The sequence below is a fragment of the Dicentrarchus labrax genome, unplaced genomic scaffold, assembly GCF_905237075.1.
Source record: "Dicentrarchus labrax unplaced genomic scaffold, dlabrax2021, whole genome shotgun sequence".
NCBI lineage: Eukaryota > Metazoa > Chordata > Actinopteri > Moronidae > Dicentrarchus > Dicentrarchus labrax.
Window position 1 is genome coordinate 23,061,138 of NW_026136723.1, and position 25,007 is coordinate 23,086,144.

Sequence of the window (25,007 nt, forward strand, 5' to 3'; positions counted from 1 at the left end):
ATATTTACCAGTGCAGTTTAGTCATTATACCCTTCAGTGTAGCATCGCAGTGGATACGAATAATAAAGTTTTATTTGGCAAATTGGCTCAGCTTGAGAGAGCTTTTTATTTGAGCCATGTAGAGGAATAGCATGATACTTCTTATGTGTTTAGCTGTAAACTACATTGTTGTTTGTATGTATTAAACTGGATAAATATTAATAATTTAGCAGGGTACTTGAATGGCCCATCTTATTGCCTGATCTTTGTTTCCAAGTTGCCCCTATGGAGAGCGACTACTTGGAACAAAATTCTGAATTCTTCCATTTGTGTGGTCTACAGATAAATAAAGAATTCCAGAGAAAATGTCCAGACTTGAACATTGCACATCAAAAATGATGGACATAGTCTCATCAAGGACAGGAGCTACAGGAGTGACAATCAGACATATAAAAGACATGCTTCTCCAGGTATGGAAATTATTAAGCTTATGTTATGTTATGTTATGTTATGTTATGTTATGTTATGTTATGTTTACTTTCTTTTGATCCTTTTTTTCACTTTTCTTAAATAGCCCAATACAACTGAAGTACACAGAGATGTAGCTATCCACTGCCTTGGAGAGAAGGAAGAGGACCGTTTTTAGGGAGTTTAGAGTTATAAGTAATTCAACATCTTGAAAGAAAATGAAATCCACATTGGGCAGTTTAAATACATAGGGCAGAAACCTGCTTATGGTCCATTAAAGTTTTAAGTATATTTCACTTCTGGCCATACCCCAATCTGTAATATCATAACAATGGTCTGTTCAAATATGTGTTGACAGCAATGGCATGTGAAAATACTTTCAATGTATTAATAAATCAATGTATTTCTTCTTTTAATCTGCTGTACAAGGACACAGAAGTGTTTGAGGCAGGCCTCAATAAACATCTGATGAAAACTGCTGCCATCAGTGATCGGTCCACCCCAGAATCTGATCATATGACAGCAACCATCATGGTCGAGGGAACCAAAATCCTGGAGGGCAAGGATATCCCAAGGTGCTGTGGTTTGCTGACAGGAATCTGAGCTAATGGAACTTAAATGTACATTGATAGTGACCGTCTGCTGCTGTTTGTTACAGTTTTTTAAAATTTATATTAGGTCTTTCCTATAATGTGTAAAAAAGACTGCCGGACCTTGAGAAGATTGGTGGCCATGTATGGGACAATTTAAATTTGTGTTGTTATTGTTTTCTAAGTTTTAATATTGTGTGTTCAAACACTGTTAAACTGCAGTTCATAATAAAAACAGTTCATTGCCAAACAGTTTGGTTATCGAATTAATTAATTTCTCACATAAACAATATTTTTAAATGTGTGTCAACTTAAAAAACATTATTAAAGTTAGTAAGTACATGACACTTAAAATTCCTTTAAAATAATTTGGGAAAACTATTTGAAACGACTTAATTTTATGAGTAATCAACTTAAAAACGTGTGTTTATGCTACCAATTATTAAGTAGGTGGTAATTAAAAATACCTTTCATTGTAGAGGAAAAGTTAATTTGCCTTACTTAATATATTTCATTGGTTAAACATAATTTCATCTGCCTCACAGAAGCCTGTGAAGAGCCTCGGTCGATGGTCTGATGCCTCCCTCAAAGACAAGGAGCAAGTAGATCAGCTCAGGAAGGACGTAACCAGCGGCCTAGAGAACACTGACAGAACCCTGCTTCCTGCAAGCTGAAGCTCTGGTGCATGCAATTTGGGCTACTTCCACGCCTCATGTGGCCACTCACCCTGTATGAAGTTCCAATCTCAAAGGTGGAAAAGCTGGAGAGACTGGTTAGCTCCTATGCAAGGAAGTGGCTTGGTTTTCCCAAGTGCCTCAGCAGTATTGGGCTCTATGTCAAAGGAATTTTAGATCTGCCCATTTCCAGTTTATCTGAGGAGAACAAGTGCACCAAAGTAAGACTGGAAATGATGCTATTGGATTCAGGCAATCCATTTGTAGCCAAAGCTGCCCCCATCCTGGCTACAGGGAGGAAGTGGACCCCATCGGCTGCAACAGAGCAGGCAAAAGCAGCACTCAGGCATAAGGACATCGTGGGCCAAGTGCAGCAGGGAAGGAGTGGTCTGGGCCTTGGGACCAGCACACCTGGCTGGACCAAGGCCACTCCATCCCAAAGACTAAAATCGCGTCCACCAACCTGCGACCAGACCTTGTACGTGTACATCATTGAGCTCATGGTCCCCTGTGAGAGTGCATTAGAGGAGGCCTACGAGCGCAAGAAGCTGAGGTACACGGAGGTTGCAGCCGATGCACAACAACGAGGCTGGACAGCGAGGGTCCGACCAGTGGAGGTAGGCTGCAGAGGGTTTGTAGTCGCCTCAACATCCAGGCTACTCTGGGAGATGGGAATGCGAGGGAAGGCCCATCGACAGGCAGTCAAGGACCTCTCCAGAGCTGCTGAAAAGGGGAGTCAGTGGCTGTGGATAAAGAGGAAAGACTCCACCTGGGCCCTCAAGTGAGTAGATGGGATCTAGGGTTTGAACCTGGGACGCTGGGATTCACTGCTGAACCCTCTGGAGGTGACGTGGGCCTATCAGCGAAACATCTAGGAAGGAGGGCGCCCACTTGATAACCCAGAGGATGCCATCACTCACTTGACCATCCCACAGAGTCTTAGTAGTGTCTCAGGAACACAATAAGGGATATCAACATCTAGTCCTACACAACAGATCTGATCACCTGTGTTGTCACAACTCAAAATGATAGATGGAAACTGTTGTAACAATTTTCATTATTGAGCCAAGACATTTGTTTTTAGAGTGTGTGTGTGTATTTATATTTCTTCTTCATGATTATTTCCTCTTTTGTTCTCTGGACTTTCTTCTCTTCTGAGTAAACCTCAGAATATTCTTGAACTGGTCGTCATTACGAGATAAAGTAAAGTGCTATAAAAACTGTCTTTAAGTACAGTACTTGAGTAAATGTACTTAGTTACATTCACTGGTTATTACCTTCTATGTAGTCCTGTGGACGGCTCATTGTGTCAGATTTCCAGATGCTGACTTTAGATTTGTGAATGAGGTATTTGGTACCTAAATGACCAACATTCAGATTATTCGTAGCCTAGGGTTTTCCTAGTGTGTAGTGTTCACTGAAGAATTTGACTTTATAGGCTCAGTTAACTATTTGTTCACGGCTTTGTAGAGTTTCTTACCTGGATTTTGCTTGGAGAGATTTATTGTTTTGTGAAGTGGTGCAGAGTTTTCACTTGTAGGTTGTAGCAACGTTCCCCTTTGGGTTCGTTGAGGTGTTTTTGTGTAGTGTTGTAGTGTTGAGCGTGGCTGAAGCTTTGCTTGGGAGCATGTCTGTGGTTTCGGGAGGGTTGCTGGTTCGCTAGTTGCTCTCCTGATCCAGAGGTCTCCAGTGCGTAAACACCCACCACAACTAGCTATATGAAGACTAGAGGGGAGGTTAGTGAGCCGGGTTGAGGATTATTCCTCTTTGTGCGCACAGGTGAACTGCTTTGTGTCTGTCTGGTCCTTTAGTGTGTGTAAAAGTTGATTATTGTCCCACTTTATAACTTCTACATCTCATACTGCTCACACACTCACATCTACAGCACTGATGTTACTGATAAACACACCTCAGATGTGCACTTATTAATAAATACATGATCCATGGCCTTGGAGCCGAGTCATGACAATCTTAAAAAGTCTAGTTCCCCAAAGTCACATTTTTTATGTTTGAATAATTGTTTCCATTTCCTTTAGTTTCTATAAAGACAAATGGTTCATATTCTGTAACACTGAGGCCACAGACGTTGCTCCATCTGTTCTTCAGTTTGAAGAAATCAGTGACACAGCAGTTTGTTACGTTGTTGAGTCAAACACTGGACACAGCGAACATTTGAGGGCTTTATTTAGCAACTGCTAACACTGATAGCATCCACGTTTCACCTGCAGCCGCTGTACTTCTCCACCTGTTCCTCTCTACTTCTCTGTCCCTCATTCTGCAGTCCTCTTCCACTCTGTACACAGTCCCACAGAGACACCTACTGGTCAGGAGGCGTAGCTACCGACAGTAACAGTGGACAGCAGAAACATCCATGTCCAATTCCTCTGTTTGTGAACACAACACAGTTGGACATTTCATGTTCATTAGTGCATATTTTTGGGGTAAAACAAGTGTAATGTGAACTATCACAGCTGTGTTATCACTTTGAATGACTCAGCAAACCTCATGGTGAGCATGCTGACAAATGATGAGGCTAGCATTTTATGAATTATCAAACAATTTAAATACTTTATTTTGTATTTGGATCCAAATTAACTTCTACAAAGTGGCTGCTGGTCTTCCTGGAGTTCACACAAAAACTATGATTATAAAAACAATTTAAAATGACACTGTATCAATAAAACAAGAAAAATCTAAAGATCAGAAGATAAATATAGATTATAGTAACCTACAATGGAAACAAAAACAAAATTGACATAAATACACTGCTGTTAAGTTTCAATAAACACTAATTTATTCAAACATTTTATTATTCTTCCATCTACTAAAGCAAACAGTTTTTATTGTATTTATAAACCGTAGATGTTGGATTGGAGATAAAACTTGTTGTAAATAAATGTTTTGGAGCTTAAGTTACTAGTTACTTTACAACAGGAGAGTTTATATCATATACAGAGACTTTACAAAATATGATGTTTTATTATAAGTGTAATTTAAAATGTCGATTAACAGAAAATAAATATATGGACAGCAACTAATATAATAATATGATATATAACGGTTAGAAATAAGCTCCACCTCAACAAACTATGACACTAAAAAGCTGCTTTTCCATTAATACATGAGTAACTATAGTCTGATGATATAATATATAATAGTATTGTTGGGCACATTAAACAAACTGCATTTTAATATTTTCCTTATTTATTCATTTATTTTAACATTACACATATAAAAATAAAACTGCTCCAAATTCTGTATCCTGTACTGAGATTGTTTAACAGGCTGAAATTTCATTTAAACTACATTTCAGACACACTGAAGAGTAAAATGTTCACATCATGCTGGTTTCTCACAAATACTTCTGTGAGCATATTTGCAGGATTCATCAAACCAGCATTTCAGATCAGGAGCTCCTGCTTTCTCTCCCATCCTCACACAGTCCTCTCCATCAGGATCTTTCCCTGTCCAGTTATCTGGCTCATCGGGGAACCAAAATGTCAAACTAAGAGTTAGAGAACAGAAAGAAAATGGTTCAATAAAACTGATAACTTTGATTTTAGAAACTGGCAAAAAATATATTTATAACAGTCAAACCTCTCGTTCAGTGGTGAGCCGTCTACCCACAACCATGTGCCCTCTTTCTCTGAGTCTGTCAGTCCGATCCAGAACTTGTCCCAAATGTTGTTCATTTTTTCTCTCAGTTTCAGCTCCAGGAATGTCTGGACAGGAAAAGTTGATGAAGAGCACAATATGTAACATGACTTTTCTGTGCTGAGAGACCATGTTAACTAATGTGGAAACACAAGGATGTGATAAAACAAATGAGAATAAAGCCAGTGAGCTACATGAACCTGCAGCAGTGTGTTTTACCTGCTCCTCTCTGCTGTCTATCTGAACCAGATCTCCTCCTTTCTGTCGGCATTCATCTCTGCTGTTACTCCAGGTGAAATAATTGGTGGAGAAATAATAACACTGTCTTCCATGCTGCTCCCAGCCATATTCACATTTTGGATATGACTCATCTTTGAAGAGATCACAGTAAAGACTTGAGTCAGGTGAAACAGATCACTGTTTATATTTGTGTGATTTGGAAGCAGCAGGAACTTTGAAATGTGATGAGTTTGAATCTGAGAGTAGCTGAGACAATCAGACAGAGGCAACAGTTTTCTACTTCACAGGTATATATACTGCCAATCTGACTTCTTGTATCTGTCAATACATCACTGGTTCTTTAATCATCATCAGAGGATGCACACATGGAAGAAAGGCAAAATTCATCACTTTCTTTCTTTTACTACAGGAGGTTGTGGGCTGGTTTGCTGCACCGTGTTGCATGATTTTACTTCACAGCGTCTCTCTGGTAAAAAAAACAATTTCACTTTCAATATCAGGGTCCACCTGTCAGAACTGAAAACAATCCAGTTTGACACAAAATGTGACTTGCAGAGACTTGTGGACTAAATCTTTTAGACAGTTTCAAACACAATCTGAGATGTGAGATGTCATATTTTCAAAGGATCTTGCAGTGTTGCAAAATGTAGGTTAAAGTAGACTTTTAACTTGTAGACTGAACCTTTTCAGACAGTTTCTAAACCTGACTGGATTACCTGTGAGATTTCTTTTCACAGCTTCATGTTCGTCTCCCAGAGTCTGGAAACTTTGCTTGGTGTGCATGTTATCAAGAGCTGATTAAAAAAGAAAGCACAGGTCAAACACTGCATTGGTAAATCATCAGTGTTTGATGATAAATGTGTTTATTCCATAAATATGAACTAATTAAAATAAAGTTCGGGTTCCAAAAATAAAATTTATTTTTCATTTTAACTTCCAATGTAAAATCTCTCTGCAATGTAAAAACTCCAATTTATATTATTTAGCCTAAATTATCAGCATTCAAAGTAAAAGTTGAAGATGTGTTGTGAAGAAGTTGCGAAGAAGTTCTGTTAACTTGTGTTCTTTAGTCGATGAATTAAGAAAAACTAAATCTCACTACATGTTTACTTTATCATTTGCACTTTAAAATCTCAATAATTATATGAAATAAACATTTTCTGTTATCAATAACTGTAATTAGATAAGTTTGTCAATGTCAAGTTTTAAGTGTTAACTCATAATTATGAGTTCAGTTCAGTTCAATAAATGTCCAATCAATTGATCACTTAACTCATAATATTAAATAGTTTGAAACATTATTTGCATACGCTTCCCAGCATGCATTGCTTTAAGGCTAAAATTCTCCAGAAATCCTTTTTATGTGAAAACACACATGATGGAGGCTTTTATGTCTTTTCATACATTTGTCTCAGGGGAGTCTAAAATGAAAACATTGCCAGCCATGATGGACACTTCCTGCACCCTTTCAGTATAAGAGCCATTAATTTATGTGGTTAAACATAAACTCAGTATTTACTGTAACTGTCAGTAACACAGGAGGAGTTGTTACTGGGGATAAAACTAAAGTAAAGTCAATATACATCAATCTACATGACAAACTTACAGAGACGGCAAATAACAATGACAGCAGCTGCCAGGGAGAGCGCTGACAACCAGCAGGGCCACTCTCTCTGATCTGACCTTTGACCCTCCATTTGACCCTGAGTGTTGTTGGGAGGCTGGAGCTTCACCTGTTCAACAGGTAGAAGAGACAGAGATGGAAAACAGATGTGTGCAGAGGGTGGACACAATAACATGAACACCCATACAGCTGTTCCAAAAGCCGAGAAATGAGTCAAATAAAATACTGCCCTATTAGTTTCTAAAAGTTCAAATTAAAGTTTGTTAACTGCTTAAAGACATTTTCTGTATCACTGTTGCAGTTCTCAAAACATTAAGAGCAGCAAGTATCACACCATTTTATTAAGTGCAGCACAACACATCACTCAACACATGACACGTGTGTCAGCAGCCTGTTAGCTTAGCTTAGCATAAAGACTGGAAACAGGGGCAAACTGCTAGCCTGGCTCTGTTTGAATGTATTACCACATTTAAAACTCTCTAATTATCACTGTAACTACCTGGAGTCTCCACTGGTTGCCAGTCAACATCATCCTGACAACAAGACTCCAGGAAGTTACTCCTCCGGCCCAAGAAATAGTCTGGTAAATAAAGCCCTGTAAAACCACAGCGTTTAATTTTTACACTAAATAAGATATAATGTGTTAATTATTGAGCTTTAATCAACAATGTGTTGTTAAACAGTGACAGATGATGTAGCATACTGTACTTCTACAAGTTATAGTTATTATTATTTATTATTTTAAAGAAATCTTGAAATGTTGAGATTTTAAATAGAAAAAAATAAACAAGATGAACATAAACTTGTGTTATTTTTGTACATTTCATGGTCGCCTGCTTCACTTGCTGTTCTGATGACTTTTAAACACTGTTGTTGGTCTCTGACAGTGCAGAGGGCTGCTGCTGCATTAGACCAACAGGAAACCTCGATACATTTCCTGTTATCTGACAAGATTATACATATATGTGTGCATTTAAATTTCTCCTTCATGATCAGTTCCTCTTTTGTTCTCTTTCTTCTCTTCTGAGTAAACCTCAGAATATTCTTGAACTGGTCGTCATTACAAGATAAAGTAAAGTGCCATAAAAACTGTCTTTAAGTACAGTACTTGAGTAAATGTACTTAGTTACATTCACTGGTTATTACCTTCTATGTAGCCCTGTGGACGGCTCATTGTGTCAGATTTCCAGATGCTGACTTCAGATTAAGTGCTGTCAGTCGATGAGGAAACTTTCTCTGTGACAAAAAGCACAAAAACCAAAATGCAGAAATAATTTGTGTCACTGTGGAGATCAAGTTTCCCAGTTAGAACAAATAAAAACTGCTTTAGGAAGTATTTGGTATGTTTCAGAAAGGTTTAACACCCTTTCACACAGACAGACAGACAGACAGACAGATAGATAGATAGATAGATAGATAGATAGATAGATAGATAGATAGATAGATAGATAGATAGATAGATAGATAGATAGATAGATAAAAACTCACCACTCACTTTTCTTCCTGCTCTTTTTAGCCGTTTTATCTGAACATCAATGTACACCATCAACTTCTTCTGTAGGAAAGAACAACTTCCTTTTAGTCTCAAAGATGGGGAGGAGCCTTTATCTTGTGACGGCCCCTGTCCAATCTACTACAATGCAGATGTGGAGGACAAGTTTCTGTTCTTCTTATCCATCCATTGTGTCTATTTGTGAATGAGGTATTTGGTACCTAAATGACCAACATTCGGATTATTCGTAGGCTAGATTTTAAATACAAAACATCCAACTGTACTGTACATTTTACCGCCGCCTGCTTGTCTTGCTTTTCTGAGTGCTGCTGCTGCATTAGACCAACAGGAAACCTCAATACATTTCCTGTTGTCTGACAACACAACAACAATTTCAATATAAATACATACACTAATGGTCAGAAGACACCCCGATACTTCCAAGTTTTTATTGAAATTCATGCAGTTCAATGTCTCATTGTACTCTGAAATAAAAGCATGGAACTAATAAACAATTGAAAGGAAAAAAAATGTATTCTAAACTTCAGACTCACTCAAGTCGCCACCTTTGGCAGATATAACAGCTGAACACACTTGTGGCATTATTTCTACAATGGAAATCAAATATTATTCAGAAAGTTCTTCCCAACTCTGTTGCAGAAGTTCCCATAAATGTGTGACACTTGTAGGTTGCTTTGCTTTCACTCTTCTGTCCAGTTCATCCAAAACCAGCTTAATGGGGTTTAAGTCTGGCCACTCCATGTTTTCAAACTTACCGTCTTGTTCTCTTTTCCTAAGGTAGTTCTGGCATAGCTTGGACTTGTGTTTTAGGTCATTATCTTTGCTGTAGGATCAACCCCTGACCAACTAGGCTCATACCAGAGGGAACTACATGGCACTGCAGAATGCTGTGGTAGCCGTTTTGGTTCAGGGTGCCTCTCACTCTGTACAAGTCACCGACCCTGGATCCAACAAAGCAGCCCCAGACCATCACGCTTCCTCCTCCATGTTTGACAGTTGATGTCACACACTGAGGAACCCTCCTTATTCTGACGTCTTAGCAATGACTTTCTTACTGCAACTCAACCTGTCAAACCTGCAGCTTGAAGTCTTTTCTTTACAGTTGAAACTGAGACTTGCTTATTACGACCACTATTAAAGGCACACTATGCAAGACTTTTACCTCAATATAACAGCTTTTAAGACATTTCGATGGTAAACGAACTCTTAGTACAGCGAATCATCCCAATAGCAAAGCAGGAGAGGGAAGCCACTGGCAGAACCAGCAATGCAAGTCTGAAAGGTGGCGCCCCGCCAAATCTCGCAAGAATCCCGAATTGCTTTACGGTGCAACATCACATACATCAGCGACATAAGAAGTAGCCTCAATGGAAGACACTAGCAGGCATTCACTAAGACGTTACCTGGTCAGTACACATCTTCGGAGTCTATCTTTGCCTGTTCGATGTTCGACGCTTCCATCCTACTGAATGTACCGGTATACGGGGGGAGGGGATCAGGCCGTGAGTGCCGAGACGCAGAGCCGTATATAGAGACGGCTCTGGTGAGTGGTATTTACAACAGTTAACGTTAAATACAAGTACTCCGCAACGACTCTATGGGTAGCTTTTTGACAAAACCGGAAAACTGCATAGTATGCCTTTAAGCTGAGCTTGAAGCTGTTGTTCTGTGAGCCACCTATCACGCAAGCTGTTGACTCTCAGAAACGTCATCTAATTCTGTTGTGGCTTTGGGTCTGCCAGACCTCTTCCTGTCAGAGTTTGCCCCAGTTTCTGAGTGCCTTTTGATGGTTTCTGCAGTACAAACCACAGCGTGTTCCAACACTACTTTTATGCAGACAGAGGGGGTTGTAAGAAATGAAGATTTGTTGGGACACCTGTGGGAATCGGTAGCACCAACTTTCAAGGCTTGATCAACCTCCATTGCTGCAGAACAGCTCTAAGGTGTTAACCCATTTCTTGTTCCCTGAAAAAGGCATTTTTGAGTAATTCTGAAATGTACATTATTTTTCAGTTTTGGGTAACCTTACCTTTTTTTTTAACCTCTGGCAGTTCACCACTTACCTTTTTACCATTGCAAGCTATTCATTGGACTTGAACTGTTCAATAAAAAACTGGAAGAATTGGCGTCTCCTAAAACTTTTGACCAGTAGTCTATGTATGTGTGTGTTTTTATATTTCTCCTTCATGATCAGTTCCTCTTTTATTCTCTTGACTTTCTTCTCTTCTGAGTAAACCTTAAAATATTCTAGAACTGGTCGTCATTACGAGATAAAGTAAAGTGCCATAAAAACTGTCTTTAAGTACAGTACTTGAGTAAATGTACTTAGTTGCATTCACTGGTTATTACCTTCTATGTAGTCCTGTGAACGGCTCATTTTGTCAGATTTCCAGATGCTGACTTCAGATTAATTATCCATCCATTGTGTCTATTTGTGAATGACGTATTTGGTACCGACATGACTAACATTCAGATTATTCGTAGCCTAGGTTTTGTGGGGTTTTCCTAGTGTGTAGTTTTCACTGGAGAATCTGATGTGCGTATGTGTAAAGTTTGTCGGGAGGTATGGATCCTTATTCTCTGATTTACCTGTGCAGGTGCAGGCCGGTAAACTTTTGTTTGTTCGTGTGTGAGCAAGTGTTGGATTAGATGAAAGGACACGTGTTTGAGGATGACTTTGTAGGCTCAGTTAACTATTTTCTTTTACACGGCTTTATAGAGTTTCTTAGTTTCTTTCTTGGAGAGATTTATTGTTTTGTGAAGTGGTGTGGAGTTTTCACTTGTAGGTTGTAGCAACGTCCCCCTTTGGGTTCATTGAGCTGTTTTTGTGTAGTGTTGTAGTGTTGAACGTGGCTGAAGCTTTGCTTGGGAGCTTGTGCGTAAACTTCCACCACAACTAGCTATATGAAGACTAGGGGGAGGTTAGTTAGCCGGGTTGAGGATTATTACTCTGTGCGCACAGGTGAACGGCTTTGTGTCTGTCTGGTCCTTTAGCGTGTGGAAAAGTTGATTATTGTCCCACTTTATAACATCTACATCTCATACTGCTCACACACTCACATCTACAGCCCTGATGTTACTGATAAACACACCTCAGATGTGCACTTATTAATAAATACATGATCCATGGCCTTGGAGCCGAGTTATGACAATCTTAAAAAGTCTAGTTCCCCAAAGTCACATTTTTTATGTTTGAATAATTGTTTCCATTTCCTTTAGTTTCTATAAAGACAAATGGTTCATATTCTGTAACACTGAGGCCACAGACGTTGCTCCATCTGTTCTTCAGTTTGAAGAAATAAGTGACACAGCAGTTTGTTACGTTGTTGAGTCAAACACTGGACACAGCGAACATTTGAGGGCTTTATTTAGCAACTGCTAACACTGATAGCATCCACGTTTCACCTGCAGCCGCTGTACTTCTCCACCTGTTCCTCTCTACTTCTCTGTCCCTCATTCTGCAGTCCTCTTCCACTCTGTACACAGTCCCACAGAGACACCTACTGGTCAGGAGGCGTAGCTACCGACAGTAACAGTGGACAGCAGAAACATCCATATCCAATTCCTCTGTTTGTGAACACAACACAGTTGGACTTTCATTTCATGTTCATTAGTGCATATTTTTGGGGTTTTTATTATTATAAAAACAAACAATTTAAAATGACACTGTCAATAAAACAGGAAAAATATAAAGATCAGAAGATAAATATAGATTGTAGTAACCTAGAATGGAAACAAAAACAAAACTGACATAAATACACTGCTGTTGAATTTCAATAAACACTAATTTATTCAAACATTTTATTATTCTTCCATCTACTAAAGCAGTAGATGGAAACAGTTTTTATTGTATTTATAAACCGTAGATGTTGGATTGGAGATAAAACTTGTTGTAAATAAATGTTTTGGAGCTTTAGTTACTAGTTACTTTACAAAAGGAGAGTTTATATCATACAAAGATACAGAGACTTTATAAAATATTATGTTTTATTATAAATGTAATTTAAAATGTCGATTAATAGAAAATAAACTGGTGATAATGGTTTAAGTAATTTTTCATGTAAAAACATTGAATTGTGAAAATAATCATATATATGGACAGCAACTAATATAATAATATGATATATAACAGTTAGAAATAAGCTCCACTTCAACAAACTATGACAGTAAAAAGCTGCTTTTCCATTAATACATGAGTAACTATAGTCTGATGATAAAATATATAATAGTATTGTTGGGCACATTAAACAAACTGCATTTTAATATTTTCCTTATTTATTCATTTATTTTAACATTACATATATAAACATAAAACTGCTCCAAATTCTGTATCCTGTACTGAGATTGTTTAACAGGCTGAGACTTCAATTAAACTACATTTCAGACACACTGAAGAGTAAAATGTCCAGTTTCTGCTGGTTTCTCACAAATACTTCTGCGAGTACATTTGCAGGATTCATCAAACCAACATTTCCGATCAGGAGCTCCTGCTTTCTTTCCCATCCTCACACAGTCCTCTCCATCAGGGTCGTACCCTGTCCAGTTATTTGGTTCAGTGCTGCTCCAAAATGTCAAACTAAGAGTTAGAGAACAGAAAGAAAATGGTTCAATAAAACTGATAACTTTGATTTTCGAAACTGACAAAAAATATATTTATAACAGTCAAACCTCTCGTTCAGTGGTGAGCCGTCTACCCACAACCATGTGCCCTCTTTCTCTGAGTCTGTCAGTCCAATCCAGAACTTGTCCTCATTAAAGTTCATTTTTTCTCTCAGTTTCGGCTCCAGGAATGTCTGGACAGGAAATGTTGTTGAAAAACAGAATATGTAACATGACTTTTCTGTGCTGAGAGACCATGTTAACTAATGTGGAAACACAAGGATGTGATAAAACAAATGAGAATAAAGCCAGTGAGCTACATGAACCTGCAGCAGTGTGTTTTACCTGCTCCTCTCTGCTGTCTATCTGAACCAGATCTCCTCCTTTCTGTCTGCATTCATATCTGCTCTCACTCCAGGTTAAAGGATCGATGGAGAAATAATAACACTGTCTTCCATGCTGCTCCCAGCCATATTCACATTTTGGACATGAGTCATCTTTGAAGAGATCACAGTAAAAACTTGAGTCAGGTGAAACAGATCACTGTTTATATTTGTGTGATTTGGAAGCAGCAGGAACTTTGAGATGAACGAGTTTGAATCTGAGAGCAGCTGAGACAATCAGACAGAGTCAACAGTTTTCTACTTCACAGGTATATATACTGCCAATCTGACTTCTTGTATCTGTCAATACATCACCGGTTCTTTAATCATCATCAGAGGATGCAAACATGGAAGAAAGGCAAAATCCATCACTTACTTTCTTTTACTACAGGAGGTTGTGGGCTGGTTTTCTGCACCGTGTTGTATGATTTTACTTCACAGCATCTCTCTGTTATAAAAACAATTTTACTTTCATCAGGATCGTCTCTTATTTATGAATCTGAACCTGAAACTCTTTCACAGTACAGTCAGTTGATAATTAACAGATCAATATCAGGGGCCACCTGTCAGAACTGAAAACAATCCAGTTAAACACAAAATGAGACTTGCAGAGACTTGTGGACTAAATCTTTTAGACAGTTTCAAACACAATCTGAGATGTGAGATGTCACATTTTAAAAGGATCTTGCAGTGTTGCAAAATGTAGGTTAAAGTAGACTTTTAACTTGTAGACTGAACCTTTTAGACAGTTTCTAAACCTGACTGGATTACCTGTGAGATTTCTTTTCACAGCTTCAAGTTCATCTCTCAGAGTCTGGAAACTTTGCTTGGTGTGCATGTTATCAAGAGCTGATTAAAAAAAGAAAGCACAGGTCAAACACTCCATTGGTAAATCATCAGTGTTTGATTATAAATGTGTTTATTGCAAAAATATGACCTAATTAAGATAAAGTTGGGGTGTTTTTAATTAGATAAACAAAAATGTGTTGTGAAGAAGTTGCGATTTATTAAAAAATTAAGTGACAAAGTTCTGTTAACTTGTGTTCTTTAGTCGATGAATTAAGAAAAACTCGATCTCACTACATGTTTACTTTATCATTTGCACTTTAAAATCTCAATAATTATATGAAATAAACATTTTCTGTAATAACTGTTAATCAATAACTGTAATTAAAAGTTTGTCAATGTCAAGTTTTAAGTGTGCACTCATAATCATGAGTTCAGTTCAATAAATGTCCAATCAATTGATTACTTAACTCATCAAATTAAATAGTTGAAACATTATTTGCATATACTTCCCAGCAAACTTACAGAGACGGCAAATAACAATGACAGCAGCTGCCAGGAGAGCGCTGACAACCAGCAGGGCCACTCTCTCTGATCTGACCTTTGACCCTCCATTTGACCCTGAGTGTTGTTGGGAGGCTGGAGCTTCACCTGTTCAACAGGTAGAAGAGACAGAGATGGAAAACAGATGTGTGCAGAGGGTGGACACAATAACATGAACACCCATACAGCTGTTCCAAAAGCTGAGAAATGAGTCAAATAAAATACTGCCCTATTAGTTTCTAAAAGTTAAAATTAAAGTTTGTCAACTGCTTAAAGACATTTTCTGTATCACTGTTGCAGTTCTCAAAACATTAAGAGCAGCAAGTATCACACCATTTTATTAAGTGCAGCACAACACATCACTCAACACATGACACGTGTGTCAGCAGACTGTTAGCTTAGCTTAGCATAAAGACTGGAAACAGGGGGAAACTGCTAGCCTGGCTCTGTTCGAATGTATTAGGACATTAGCACTAAACAAGATATAATCTGTTAATTTTTAGCTTTAATTAATCAACAATGTGTTGTAAAACAATGACAAAGTATGTAGCATACTGTACTTCTACAAGATGGATATAGATTTATCTAGATATAGATATAGAAGATAGATTTCTTGTAACGTTGAGATTTTAAATAGAAAACATGAAAATGATTTACACTGTTGTTGGTCTCTGACAGTGCAGAGTGCTGCTGCTGCATTAGACCAACAGGAAACCTTGACACTTATATTTCCTGCTGTCTGACAAAATGACCACATTTTTAAATATATCTTGTCTCATTGATCAGTTCCTCATTTATTCTCTTAAACGAAGAAATGTGAAAATAAGGCATTTCTCTGAATCTTTTAGTAGATGGATGTGTCAGTTTATTTACAGATTAAACAGTTTTAAAGTATCTCTAAGTACATCGAAATTTAAATAAACTGGAATCTTTTACAAGTGATGAACTCACAAAAAAGCTTAACTTCGAATTTGACGTAATTTATTGAAACAGGAAGTCAACATGGCAAAAAACTATAATAAAATATAGAATACTTCCTCAAATTCTTGAGTAAGGTGATATAGTTTATATACACACGTCTTTATTCTATTACCAATATTGATTCATTATTGCTGACTAATGTACATCACAAAGGAACAGATGGGGATCATTTTAAATACTTTATATATTTATTAGTAGCTTAATCTATAACAATACATCAGAATTTATTAGTTTATTTATATTTTGTATTAATAATCTGAATCTGCAAAGAAACTCGTAACTAAAACTGTCACATGAATATAGTGCAATAAAAATATTTTCTTCTGAAATGTAGTGACAGAAGAAGAAAGTAGCATAAAAGAAATACTCAAGTAAAGTAAAGTACCTAAAAATTGTACTTGAGGAAATGTACTTGGTTAGTTTTGAATTTCTCCTACAGGGGATTAATAAAGGTATATCTTATATTACCTTATCTTATTCACTGGTTATTACCGTCTATGTAGCTCTGTGGACGGCTCATTGTGTCAGATTTCAAGATGCGGACTTCTGATTAAGTGCTGTCAGTCGATGAGGAAACTTTCTCAGATAGATAGATAGATAGATAGATAGATAGATAGATAGATAGATAGATAGATAGATAGATAGATAGATAGATAGATAGAGCAACATATTTCAAACCAACCAGTGACTTTTCTGCCTGCTCTGTGTTTTATCTGAACTGATATCAGTGTAGATCATCAGCTTCTTTTAAAACTTCCTGTTGCTCTCAAAGATGGGGAGGAGGTGTTATCTCAACTCTCTCAAACTGTCTGGCTCCCCAAAACCACATTTTTGTTATATTTGAACAACTGTTTCTATTTACTTTAATTTAGATAAAAACAAATGGTTCATATCCTGTAACACTGAGGCCACAGACGTTGCTCCATCTGATATTCTGTGGTGTCATTTTCAAAACTGCCTCAATCAGCAAACCTCATGGTGGGCATGCAGATAAGGCTAGCATTTAATACATTATCAACAATAATCTAAATTCTTTATTCTGTATTTGGAACTATGTTAGTTAGTTAGTTAGTTAGTTTCAATAAAAACTAATTTATTCAAACATTTTATTGTTCTTCCATCTACTAAACAAAACAGTTTTTATTGTATTTATTAACGGTAGATGTTGGATCGAGGATGAACCTTTTTATAAATAAATGTTTCAGAGTTTTAGTTACTAGTTACTTTACAAAGAAGATTTTTCATACAAAGACACATAGAAGTTATAAAATATTATGTCTTATAATAAATATATAAATACACTTTATCATCAGTGCTTGATAATAAAGAATGATGAAACAATGAAGAGGTTTATTTAATGCAGAAACATTGCTTGAGATGAAATTGGTATAAAAAAAAAGTGGAGTGGTTTTGTAGTTTTTCCTGTTTTTAAGTCTACTGACGATATCGCATCATCAGTCGAGTCAAACACCGGTTTGTAAACTAGTCGGTGTTTGATGATGAGCAGGTTGCAGAAGAGAATAAATCCAATATTAACTCAGAGTGAGGGTTTCTTTAATGTCTAGATAACAATTGGATTCTAAAAAAGTTTGACATTTCTAAATGGATTTCTGATGATTTTCTAAAAGAAGTCTAAAATCCATTAATTCTGTTTCAATGATGAGATTTTACAAATCAATCCAGATGAATTTCACTTTAAAAAGAACAAACTCACAGGTAAAGCCGAGAGTGATGACAGCAGCTGCCAGGAGAGCACTGAGAACTACTATGACCACTCTCTCTGGTGTGACCTTTGACCCTCCATTTGACACTGGGTGTTGTTGGGAACCTGTTGACCAGCAGAAGATACAGACAAACCAGATGTAGTAGTGGAGGAAGTATTCAGCTCCTTCACTAGAGTACAAATATAATACTACACTGTAAAAATACTGCAAGTTAAAGTCATACATTGAAGATAAGTCGAGGCATCCACCACCCTTTTTCTTTCTCTCTTTCTTTCTTGGTCTTTCTCTTTCTGTCTCTCCACTCTATCTTTTCAGTATAGGGACATAAAGGTCATCATCTGCACTGATCTCGAATATTATTAATTTGAGGTCAAAGTTATTACAAACAATTCAAAGTTATTTTGTTGTTATTTACAACACAGGGTTGTATAATGAAACTTAGATTATATTTCCCTTTATGCTATTTGTAAGTTGCAGGCAGTGACCGTTTCTGTACCTTTTATTAGATGAGAGCTATAAATGTAACTTATATGATGTAATAGTCCTTTTTTAACAGTGGATGTATTTTTAAATGCACATTTTCCATCATGTAAAATCTATATTTATTATGCTATGAGGCAGAATATGTGACATATTAAAATAACAGACGACCATAAACAACATAACAGTAATAATCTCTATATTTATTTTGTGTTGTGGCAGTTTTGTTGGTTTCTGTGTTGTCTGTATGTGTGTGTGTGTGTGTGTGTGTGTGTGTGTGTGTGTGTGTGTGTGTGTGTGTGTGTGTGTGTGTGTGTCTGTATGTGTGTAGAGATTTGTAAATAGGCCACTTAATGACTCAACCATAATACTTTACTGTAATATATTTTGTTGTCCAACAAACAATTATTTTATTAAGTAAATTTTGTAAATAAAATCTTGCTGTTCTGAACTTTCTGTGTTTTAATAGTCTGATGTTTCTAGAGAACACTCCCTCAGCAGTCTGATGAAGAAAGCTCATTGAAGAATAAACGTTTTTATTCTGGATAAAGTAAAAAATGCTGAGACAGGTTTGTTTCATGATGACCACTGACTGGAGGTCACAGTTCACCTTCTCGTTTATTGAACAGTGTTTTACCCACCAGGGAGCTCTGTGGATGGATGAGTCTTCAAGATCCTGACTTCAGAGTATGTGGATTCAGCCTCTGAGGAAGCAGTCCCTGCGACACAAAACACAAAACCAAACTGCTGATGAAAGAGCTGCAAATATCTGCAGATAACTGATAAAGTGTGACATTAAACGTTCATATATTTTAAATATATCTTTATATAAAAGAAACGAGTATTTAAATCTTTGATAACAATCTTATAAATGTAATAGTGAAGTAAATGACAGATAGATATTTCATTTAAGACTCACCACTGGTGTTTCTCTTCCCTCTTGTGAACTTAACATCAGAGTACACTATTCCATCAGCCTCAGACATTTTACTGTTGTGACCCTCAGTGAGTCTGAAAGAAAACTAAATTCAAGTTCACAGCTAACTGTTAAAAAATCCTTCCTGCAAAATGAAGCATGGGGAGGGCTTTATGAAACATCTTCTTGACCGCAGTCAAACTTTTTATTCATTGGTTTGTTTGAATGTTTCCTGTTTTACAATGAAGTCACAGATGGGGGGAAGGGATGATAATAAATATTTAAAGTTTGTAAGATCTGTAACTGAAAGATTTGTTTGAGAAATTACTTTTCTGGAAACAGGGGGGAACAGTTAGCCTAGCTCTGTTCAAATGTAACATAATTCACATATCAGCACCTTTAATGGTCACTCATTATCACTGTAACTACCTGGAGTCTCCACTGGTTGCCTGGCAACCTCATGCTGACAACAAGACTCCAGGAAGTTACTCCTCCGGCCCAATAAATAGTCTGGGACATAACGCCCTGTAAAACCACAGCGTTTCATTTTTACACTAAACAAGATATAATGTGTTAATTATTGAGCTTTAATTAATCAACAATGTGTTGTTAAACAGTGACAAATGATGTAGCATACTGTACTTCTACAAGTTATAGTGGTTATTATTCATTGTTTTAAAGAAGTCTTGAAACTTTGAGATTTTAAATAGAAAACATCCAACTGTAAAGGTTTTATTTTTGAAACATTTCATGGCCTCCTGCTTCACTTGCTGTTCTGATTACTTCTCCACACTGTTGTTGGTCTCTGACAGTGCAGAGGGCTGCTGCTGCATTAGACCAACAGGAAACTTTACGCATACACTCATCAGATTCTCCAGTGAAAACTACAACCTAAAACCTCGGCTACAAATAATCTGAATGTTGGTCATTTAGGTACCAAATACTTCATTCACAAATAGACACAATGGATGGATAAGAAGAACAGAAACTTGTCCTCCACATCTGCATTGTAGCAGATTGGACAGGGGCCGTCACAAGATAAAGGCTCCTCCCCATCTTTGAGACTAAAAGGAAGTTGTTCTTTCTAACAGAAGAAGTTGATGGTGTACATTGATGTTCAGATAAAACGGCTGAAAAGAGCAGGAAGAAAAGTAATTGGTGAGTTTTTGATAAATATGTTGCTTTATGTATCAGTTTATTCTATCTATCTATCTATCTATCTATCTATCTATCTATCTATCTATCTATCTATCTATCTATCTATCTATCTAAGGGTGTGAAACCTCTCTAAAACATACCAAATACTTCCTAAAGCAGTTTTTATTTGTTCTAACTGGGAAACTTGATGTCCACAGTGACACAAATTATTTCTGCATTTTGTGCTTTTTGTCACAGAGAAAGTTTCCTCATCGACTGACAGCACTTAATCTGAAGTCAGCATCTGGAAATCTGACACAATGAGCCGTCCACAGAGCTACATAGAAGGTAATAACCAGTGAATGTAACTAAGTACATTTACTCAAGTACTGTACTTAAGAACAGTTTTTATTGCACTTTACTTTATCTTGTAATAACGACCAGTTCAAGAATATTCTGAGGTTTACTCAGAAGAGAAAAAAGTCCAGAGAATATATATAATATGTTGTATTATTTTAATGGATTTATATTTAACAATGTTGTCATATTGACAACAGGAAAAGTAAGTGTCAACGTTTCCTGTTGGTCTAATGCAGCAGCAGCACTCTGCACTGTCAGAGACCAACAACAGTGTGGAAAAGTAGTCAGAGCAGCAAGAGAAGCAGGCGGCCATGAAATGTACAAAAATAAAACAAGTTCATGTTCTTGGGCCTGTGGAGTAACTTCCTGGAGTCTTGTTGTCAGGATGAGGTTGCCAGGCAACCAGTGGAGACTCCAGGTAGTTACAGTGATAATTAGAGAGTTTTAAATGTGCTGATACATTCAAACAGAGCCAGGCTAGCAGTTTCCCCCTGTTTCCAGTCTTTATGCTAAGCTAAGCTAACAGGCTGCTGACACACGTGTCATGTGTTGAGTGATGTGTTGTGCTGCACTTAATAAAATGGTGTGATACTTGCTGCTCTTAATGTTTTGAGAACTGCAACAGTGATACAGAAATTGTCTTTAAGCAGTTGACAAACTTTAATTTTAACTTTTAGAAACTAATAGGGCAGTATTTTATTTGACTCATTTCTCGGCTTTTGGAACAGCTGTATGGGTGTTCATGTTATTGTGTCCACCCTCTGCACACATCTATTTTCCATCTGTGTCTCTTCTACCTGTTGAACAGGTGAAGCTCCAGCCTCCCAACAACGCTCAGGGTCAAATGGAGGGTCAAAGGTCAGATCAGAGAGAGTGGCCCTGCTGGTTGTCAGCGCTCTCCTGGCAGCTGCTGTCATTGTTATTTGCCGTCTCTGTAAGTTTGTCATGTAGATTGATGTATATTGACTTTACTTTAGTTTTATCCCCAGTAACAACTCCTCCTGTGTTACTGACAGTTACAGTAAATACTGAGTTTATGTTTAACCACATAAATTAATGGCTCTTATACTGAAAGGGTGCAGGAAGTGTCCATCATGGCTGGCAATGTTTTCATTTTAAACTCCTCTGAGACAAATGTATAAAAAGACATAAAAGCCTCCATCATGTGTCTTTTTTCACATAAAAAAGGATTTCTGGTTAATTTTAGCCTTAAAGCAATGCATGCTGGGAAGCGTTTGCAAATAATGTTTCAAACTATTTAATATTATGAGTTAAGTGATCAATTGATTGGACATTTATTGAACTGAACTCATGATTATGAGTTAACACTTAAAACTTGAAATTGACAAACTTTTAATTACAGTTATTGATAACAGAAAATGTTTATTTCATATAATTATTGAGATTTTAAAGTGCAAATGATGAAGTAAACATGTAGTGAGATTTAGTTTTTCTTAATTCACCGACTAAAGAACACAAGTTAACAGAACTTTGTCACTTAATTTTTTAATAAATCACAACTTCTTCACAACACATCTTCAACTTTTACTTTGAATGCTGATAATTTAGGCCAAACAATATAAGTTGGAGTTTTTACATTGCAGAGAGATTTTACATTGGAACAAGTTAAAATGAAAAATCAGTTTAATTTTTGGAACCCAAACTTTATTTTAATTAGTTCATGTTTCTGTAATAAACACATTTATTATCAAACACTGATGATTTACCAATGCAGTGTTTGACCTGTGCTTTCTTTTTTTAATCAGCTCTTGATAACATGCACACCAAGCAAAGTTTCCAGACTCTGAGAGACGAACTTGAAGCTGTGAAAAGAAATCTCACAGGTAATCCAGTCAGGTTTATAAACTGTCTGAAAAGGTTCAGTCTACAAGTTAAAAGTCTACTTTAACCTACATTTTGCAACACTGCAAGATCCTTTTAAAATGTGACATCTCACATCTCAGATTGTGTTTGAAACTATCTTAAAGATTTAGTCCACAAGTCTCTGCAAGTCTCATTTTGTGTTAAACTGGATTGTTTTCAGTTCTGACAGGTGGCCCCTGATATTGATCTGTTAATTATCAACTGACTGTACTGTGAAAGAGTTTCAGGTTCAGGTTCATAAATAAGAGACGATCCTGATGAAAGTGAAATTGTTTTTATAACAGAGAGACGCTGTGAAGTAAAATCATACAACACGGTGCAGCAAACCAGCCCACAACCTCCTGTAGTAAAAGAAAGTAAGTGATGGATTTTGTCTTTCTTCCATGTTTGCATCCTCTGATGATGATTAAAGAACCAGTAATGTAGTGACAGATACAAGAAGTCAGATTGGCAGTATATATACCTGTGAAGTAGAAAACTGTTGCCTCTGTCTGATTGTCTCAGCTGCTCTCAGATTCAAACTTGTTCATCTCAAAGTTCCTGCTGCTTCCAAATCACACAAATATAAACAGTGATCTGTTTCACCTGACTCAAGTCTTTGCTGTGATCTCTTCAAAGATGACCCGCGTTCAAAATGTGAACATGGCTGGGAGCAGTATGGAAGACAGTGTTATTATTTCTCCATCGATCTTTTAACCTGGAGTAAGAGCAGAGATGAATGCCGACAGAAAGGAGGAGATCTGGTTCAGATAGACAGCAGAGAGGAGCAGGTAAAACACACTGCTGCAGGTTAATGTAGCTCACTGGCTTTATTCTCATTTGTTTTATCACATCCTTGTGTTTCCATATTAGTTAACATGGTCTCTCAGCACAGAAAAGTCATGTTACATATTATGTTCTTCATCAACATTTCCTGTCCAGACATTCCTGGAGCTAAAACTGAGAGAAAAAAATAACTTTGAATGGGTCGTGTTCTGGATCGGACTGACAGACTCAGAGAAAGAGGGAACATGGTTGTGGGTAGACGGCTCATCACTGAACGAGAGGTTTGACTGGTATAAAGATATTTTTTGTCAGTTTCGAAAATCAAAGTTATCAGTTTTATTGAACCATTTTCTTTCTGTTCTCTAACTCTTAGTCTGACATTTTGGTTCCCCGGTGAGCCAGATAACTGGACAGGGAGAGATTCTGATGGAGCGGACTGTGTGAGGATGGGAAAGAAAGCAGGAGCTCCTGATCTGAAATGTTGGTTTGATCAATCCTGCAAATATGCTTACAGAAGTATTTGTGAGAAACCAGCAGAAACTGGACATTTTACTCTTCACTGTGTCTGAAATGTAGTTTAAATAAAGTCTCAGCCTGTTAAACAATCTCAGTACAGGATACAGAATTTGGAGCAGTTTTATTTTTATATATGTAATGTTAAAATAAATGAATAAATAAGGAAAATATTAAAATGCAGTTTGTTTAATGTGCCCAACAATACTATTATATATTATATCATCAGACTATAGTTACTCATGTATTAATGAAAAAGCAGCTTTTTACTGACATAGTTTGTTGAGGTGGAGCTTATTTCTAACTGTATATATCATATTATTATATTAATTACTGTCCATATATATGGTTATTTTCACAATTCAATGTTTTTACATGAAAAATGACTTAAACCTTTATCACCAGTTTATTTTCTGTTAATCGACTAATCATTTCTGCTGTACTTGTATACTGTTGGGTAGTTACATTAAAAATAAAACACAATATTTTATAAAGTCTCTGTATCTTTATATGATATAAACTCTCCTGTTGTAAAGTAACTAGTAACTAAAGCTCTCAAACATTTATTTACAACAAGTTTTATCTCCAATCCAACATCTACGGTTCATAAATACAATAAAAACTGTTTGCTTTAGTAGATGGAAGAATAATAAAATGTTTAAATAAATTAGAGTTTATTGAAACTAAACAGCAGCATAAACCACATATAAATGCCTTGTTAGCAACATAATAACATATTAAAAAGGCCATATGTCTGTGTTTGCTTTATTGTTTGACCTGGGATCCCAGTGTCGCTGAAAAATGTCCACCACGAGTTTCCAGAGTCCAAGGTAATATGCTTGTTTATCTGATTAACAGGCTAAAACCCAAATATAGTCAATTCATAGTGATATAAAACAACTCCAGAGGTTGAGACCAAAGATCAGGACCTTGGACAGCAGCATCATAAAGCACTAGGAAAGATTCAGCACCTTGGACAGAGGTAGCTAACATTACTAATTTACTGCTGCCAACAAACTCTTTACCTCTTCATTCCTAAAACTTCATTTTATTTTATTCTGTCTTTCAAATACAGATTGTACAGCACTGACAATCCTCTATCTGTTTTGTTTATTTCACACCCCATTATCATGATCCCAGTTATAAGAACCTGGAGTTATCTTTGAACCAGCAGAACTTTAGTTTGAGTTACAC

General features: G+C 36.8%; 4 protein-coding genes across 5 annotated transcripts in view; 1 reads left to right on the top strand and 3 right to left on the bottom strand.

Annotated features, from left to right (window-relative positions):
* Positions 1–8,865, bottom strand: part of LOC127358190 (C-type lectin domain family 4 member E-like) — a 97,361-nt gene extending 88,496 nt beyond the window's left edge. Inside the window, exons 1-2 of the mRNA XM_051391110.1 lie at positions 8,718–8,865; positions 8,376–8,465 (exon numbers count right to left, since the gene is read on the bottom strand). The gene's annotated coding sequence lies outside the window, so the exon portion shown is untranslated. The remainder of the gene's footprint in view (positions 1–8,375; positions 8,466–8,717) is intronic.
* LOC127358194 (C-type lectin domain family 4 member E-like) overlaps positions 1–15,476 on the bottom strand; it is a 68,591-nt gene extending 53,115 nt beyond the window's left edge. The window contains exons 1-2 of one of the 2 annotated variants that reach the window (XM_051391117.1): positions 15,036–15,476; positions 6,322–6,399 (exon numbers count right to left, since the gene is read on the bottom strand). In XM_051391117.1, the coding sequence (XP_051247077.1) occupies positions 6,322–6,388 (67 nt within the window). In that variant the 5' untranslated portion in view covers positions 6,389–6,399; positions 15,036–15,476. Of the gene's footprint in view, positions 1–6,321; positions 6,400–10,145; positions 10,357–15,035 lie in introns of those variants that run through there. The other variant, XM_051391118.1, reaches the window with a different exon arrangement.
* LOC127358191 (C-type lectin domain family 4 member E-like) overlaps positions 1–24,250 on the top strand; it is a 107,588-nt gene extending 83,338 nt beyond the window's left edge. Inside the window, exons 5-9 of the mRNA XM_051391111.1 lie at positions 22,418–22,495; positions 22,820–22,891; positions 23,154–23,305; positions 23,457–23,581; positions 23,674–24,250. Of these exons, the coding sequence (XP_051247071.1) occupies positions 22,418–22,495; positions 22,820–22,891; positions 23,154–23,305; positions 23,457–23,581; positions 23,674–23,869 (623 nt within the window). The 3' untranslated portion in view covers positions 23,870–24,250. The remainder of the gene's footprint in view (positions 1–22,417; positions 22,496–22,819; positions 22,892–23,153; positions 23,306–23,456; positions 23,582–23,673) is intronic.
* Positions 3,879–19,238, bottom strand: LOC127358193 (C-type lectin domain family 4 member E-like). Its single transcript, XM_051391115.1, has 8 exons — positions 19,158–19,238; positions 18,880–18,957; positions 17,749–17,862; positions 14,496–14,573; positions 14,101–14,172; positions 5,585–5,736; positions 5,309–5,433; positions 3,879–5,216 (listed from the first exon to the last, which is right to left on the bottom strand). The coding sequence occupies exons 1-8, from the start codon at positions 19,222–19,224 to the stop codon at positions 5,051–5,053; spliced, it is 852 nt and encodes a 283-aa protein (XP_051247075.1). The 5' UTR covers positions 19,225–19,238; the 3' UTR covers positions 3,879–5,050.
* Positions 24,251–25,007: the final 757 nt, after the last annotated feature.

Bases quoted from the DNA above. Each gene is read 5' to 3' on its own strand.
- LOC127358193 (XM_051391115.1), bottom strand. From the start codon at position 19,224: ATGTCTGAGGCTGATGGAATAGTGTACTCTGATGTTAAGTTCACAAGA. The intron at 18,958-19,157 runs GTGAGTCTTAAA...TTTGTGTCGCAG, and splicing joins AGGGAAGAGAAACACCAGTG to GGACTGCTTCCTCAGAGGCT. The intron at 14,574-17,748 runs GTGAGTTTGTTC...TTTTTTAATCAG, and splicing joins CATCACTCTCGGCTTTACCT to CTCTTGATAACATGCACACC.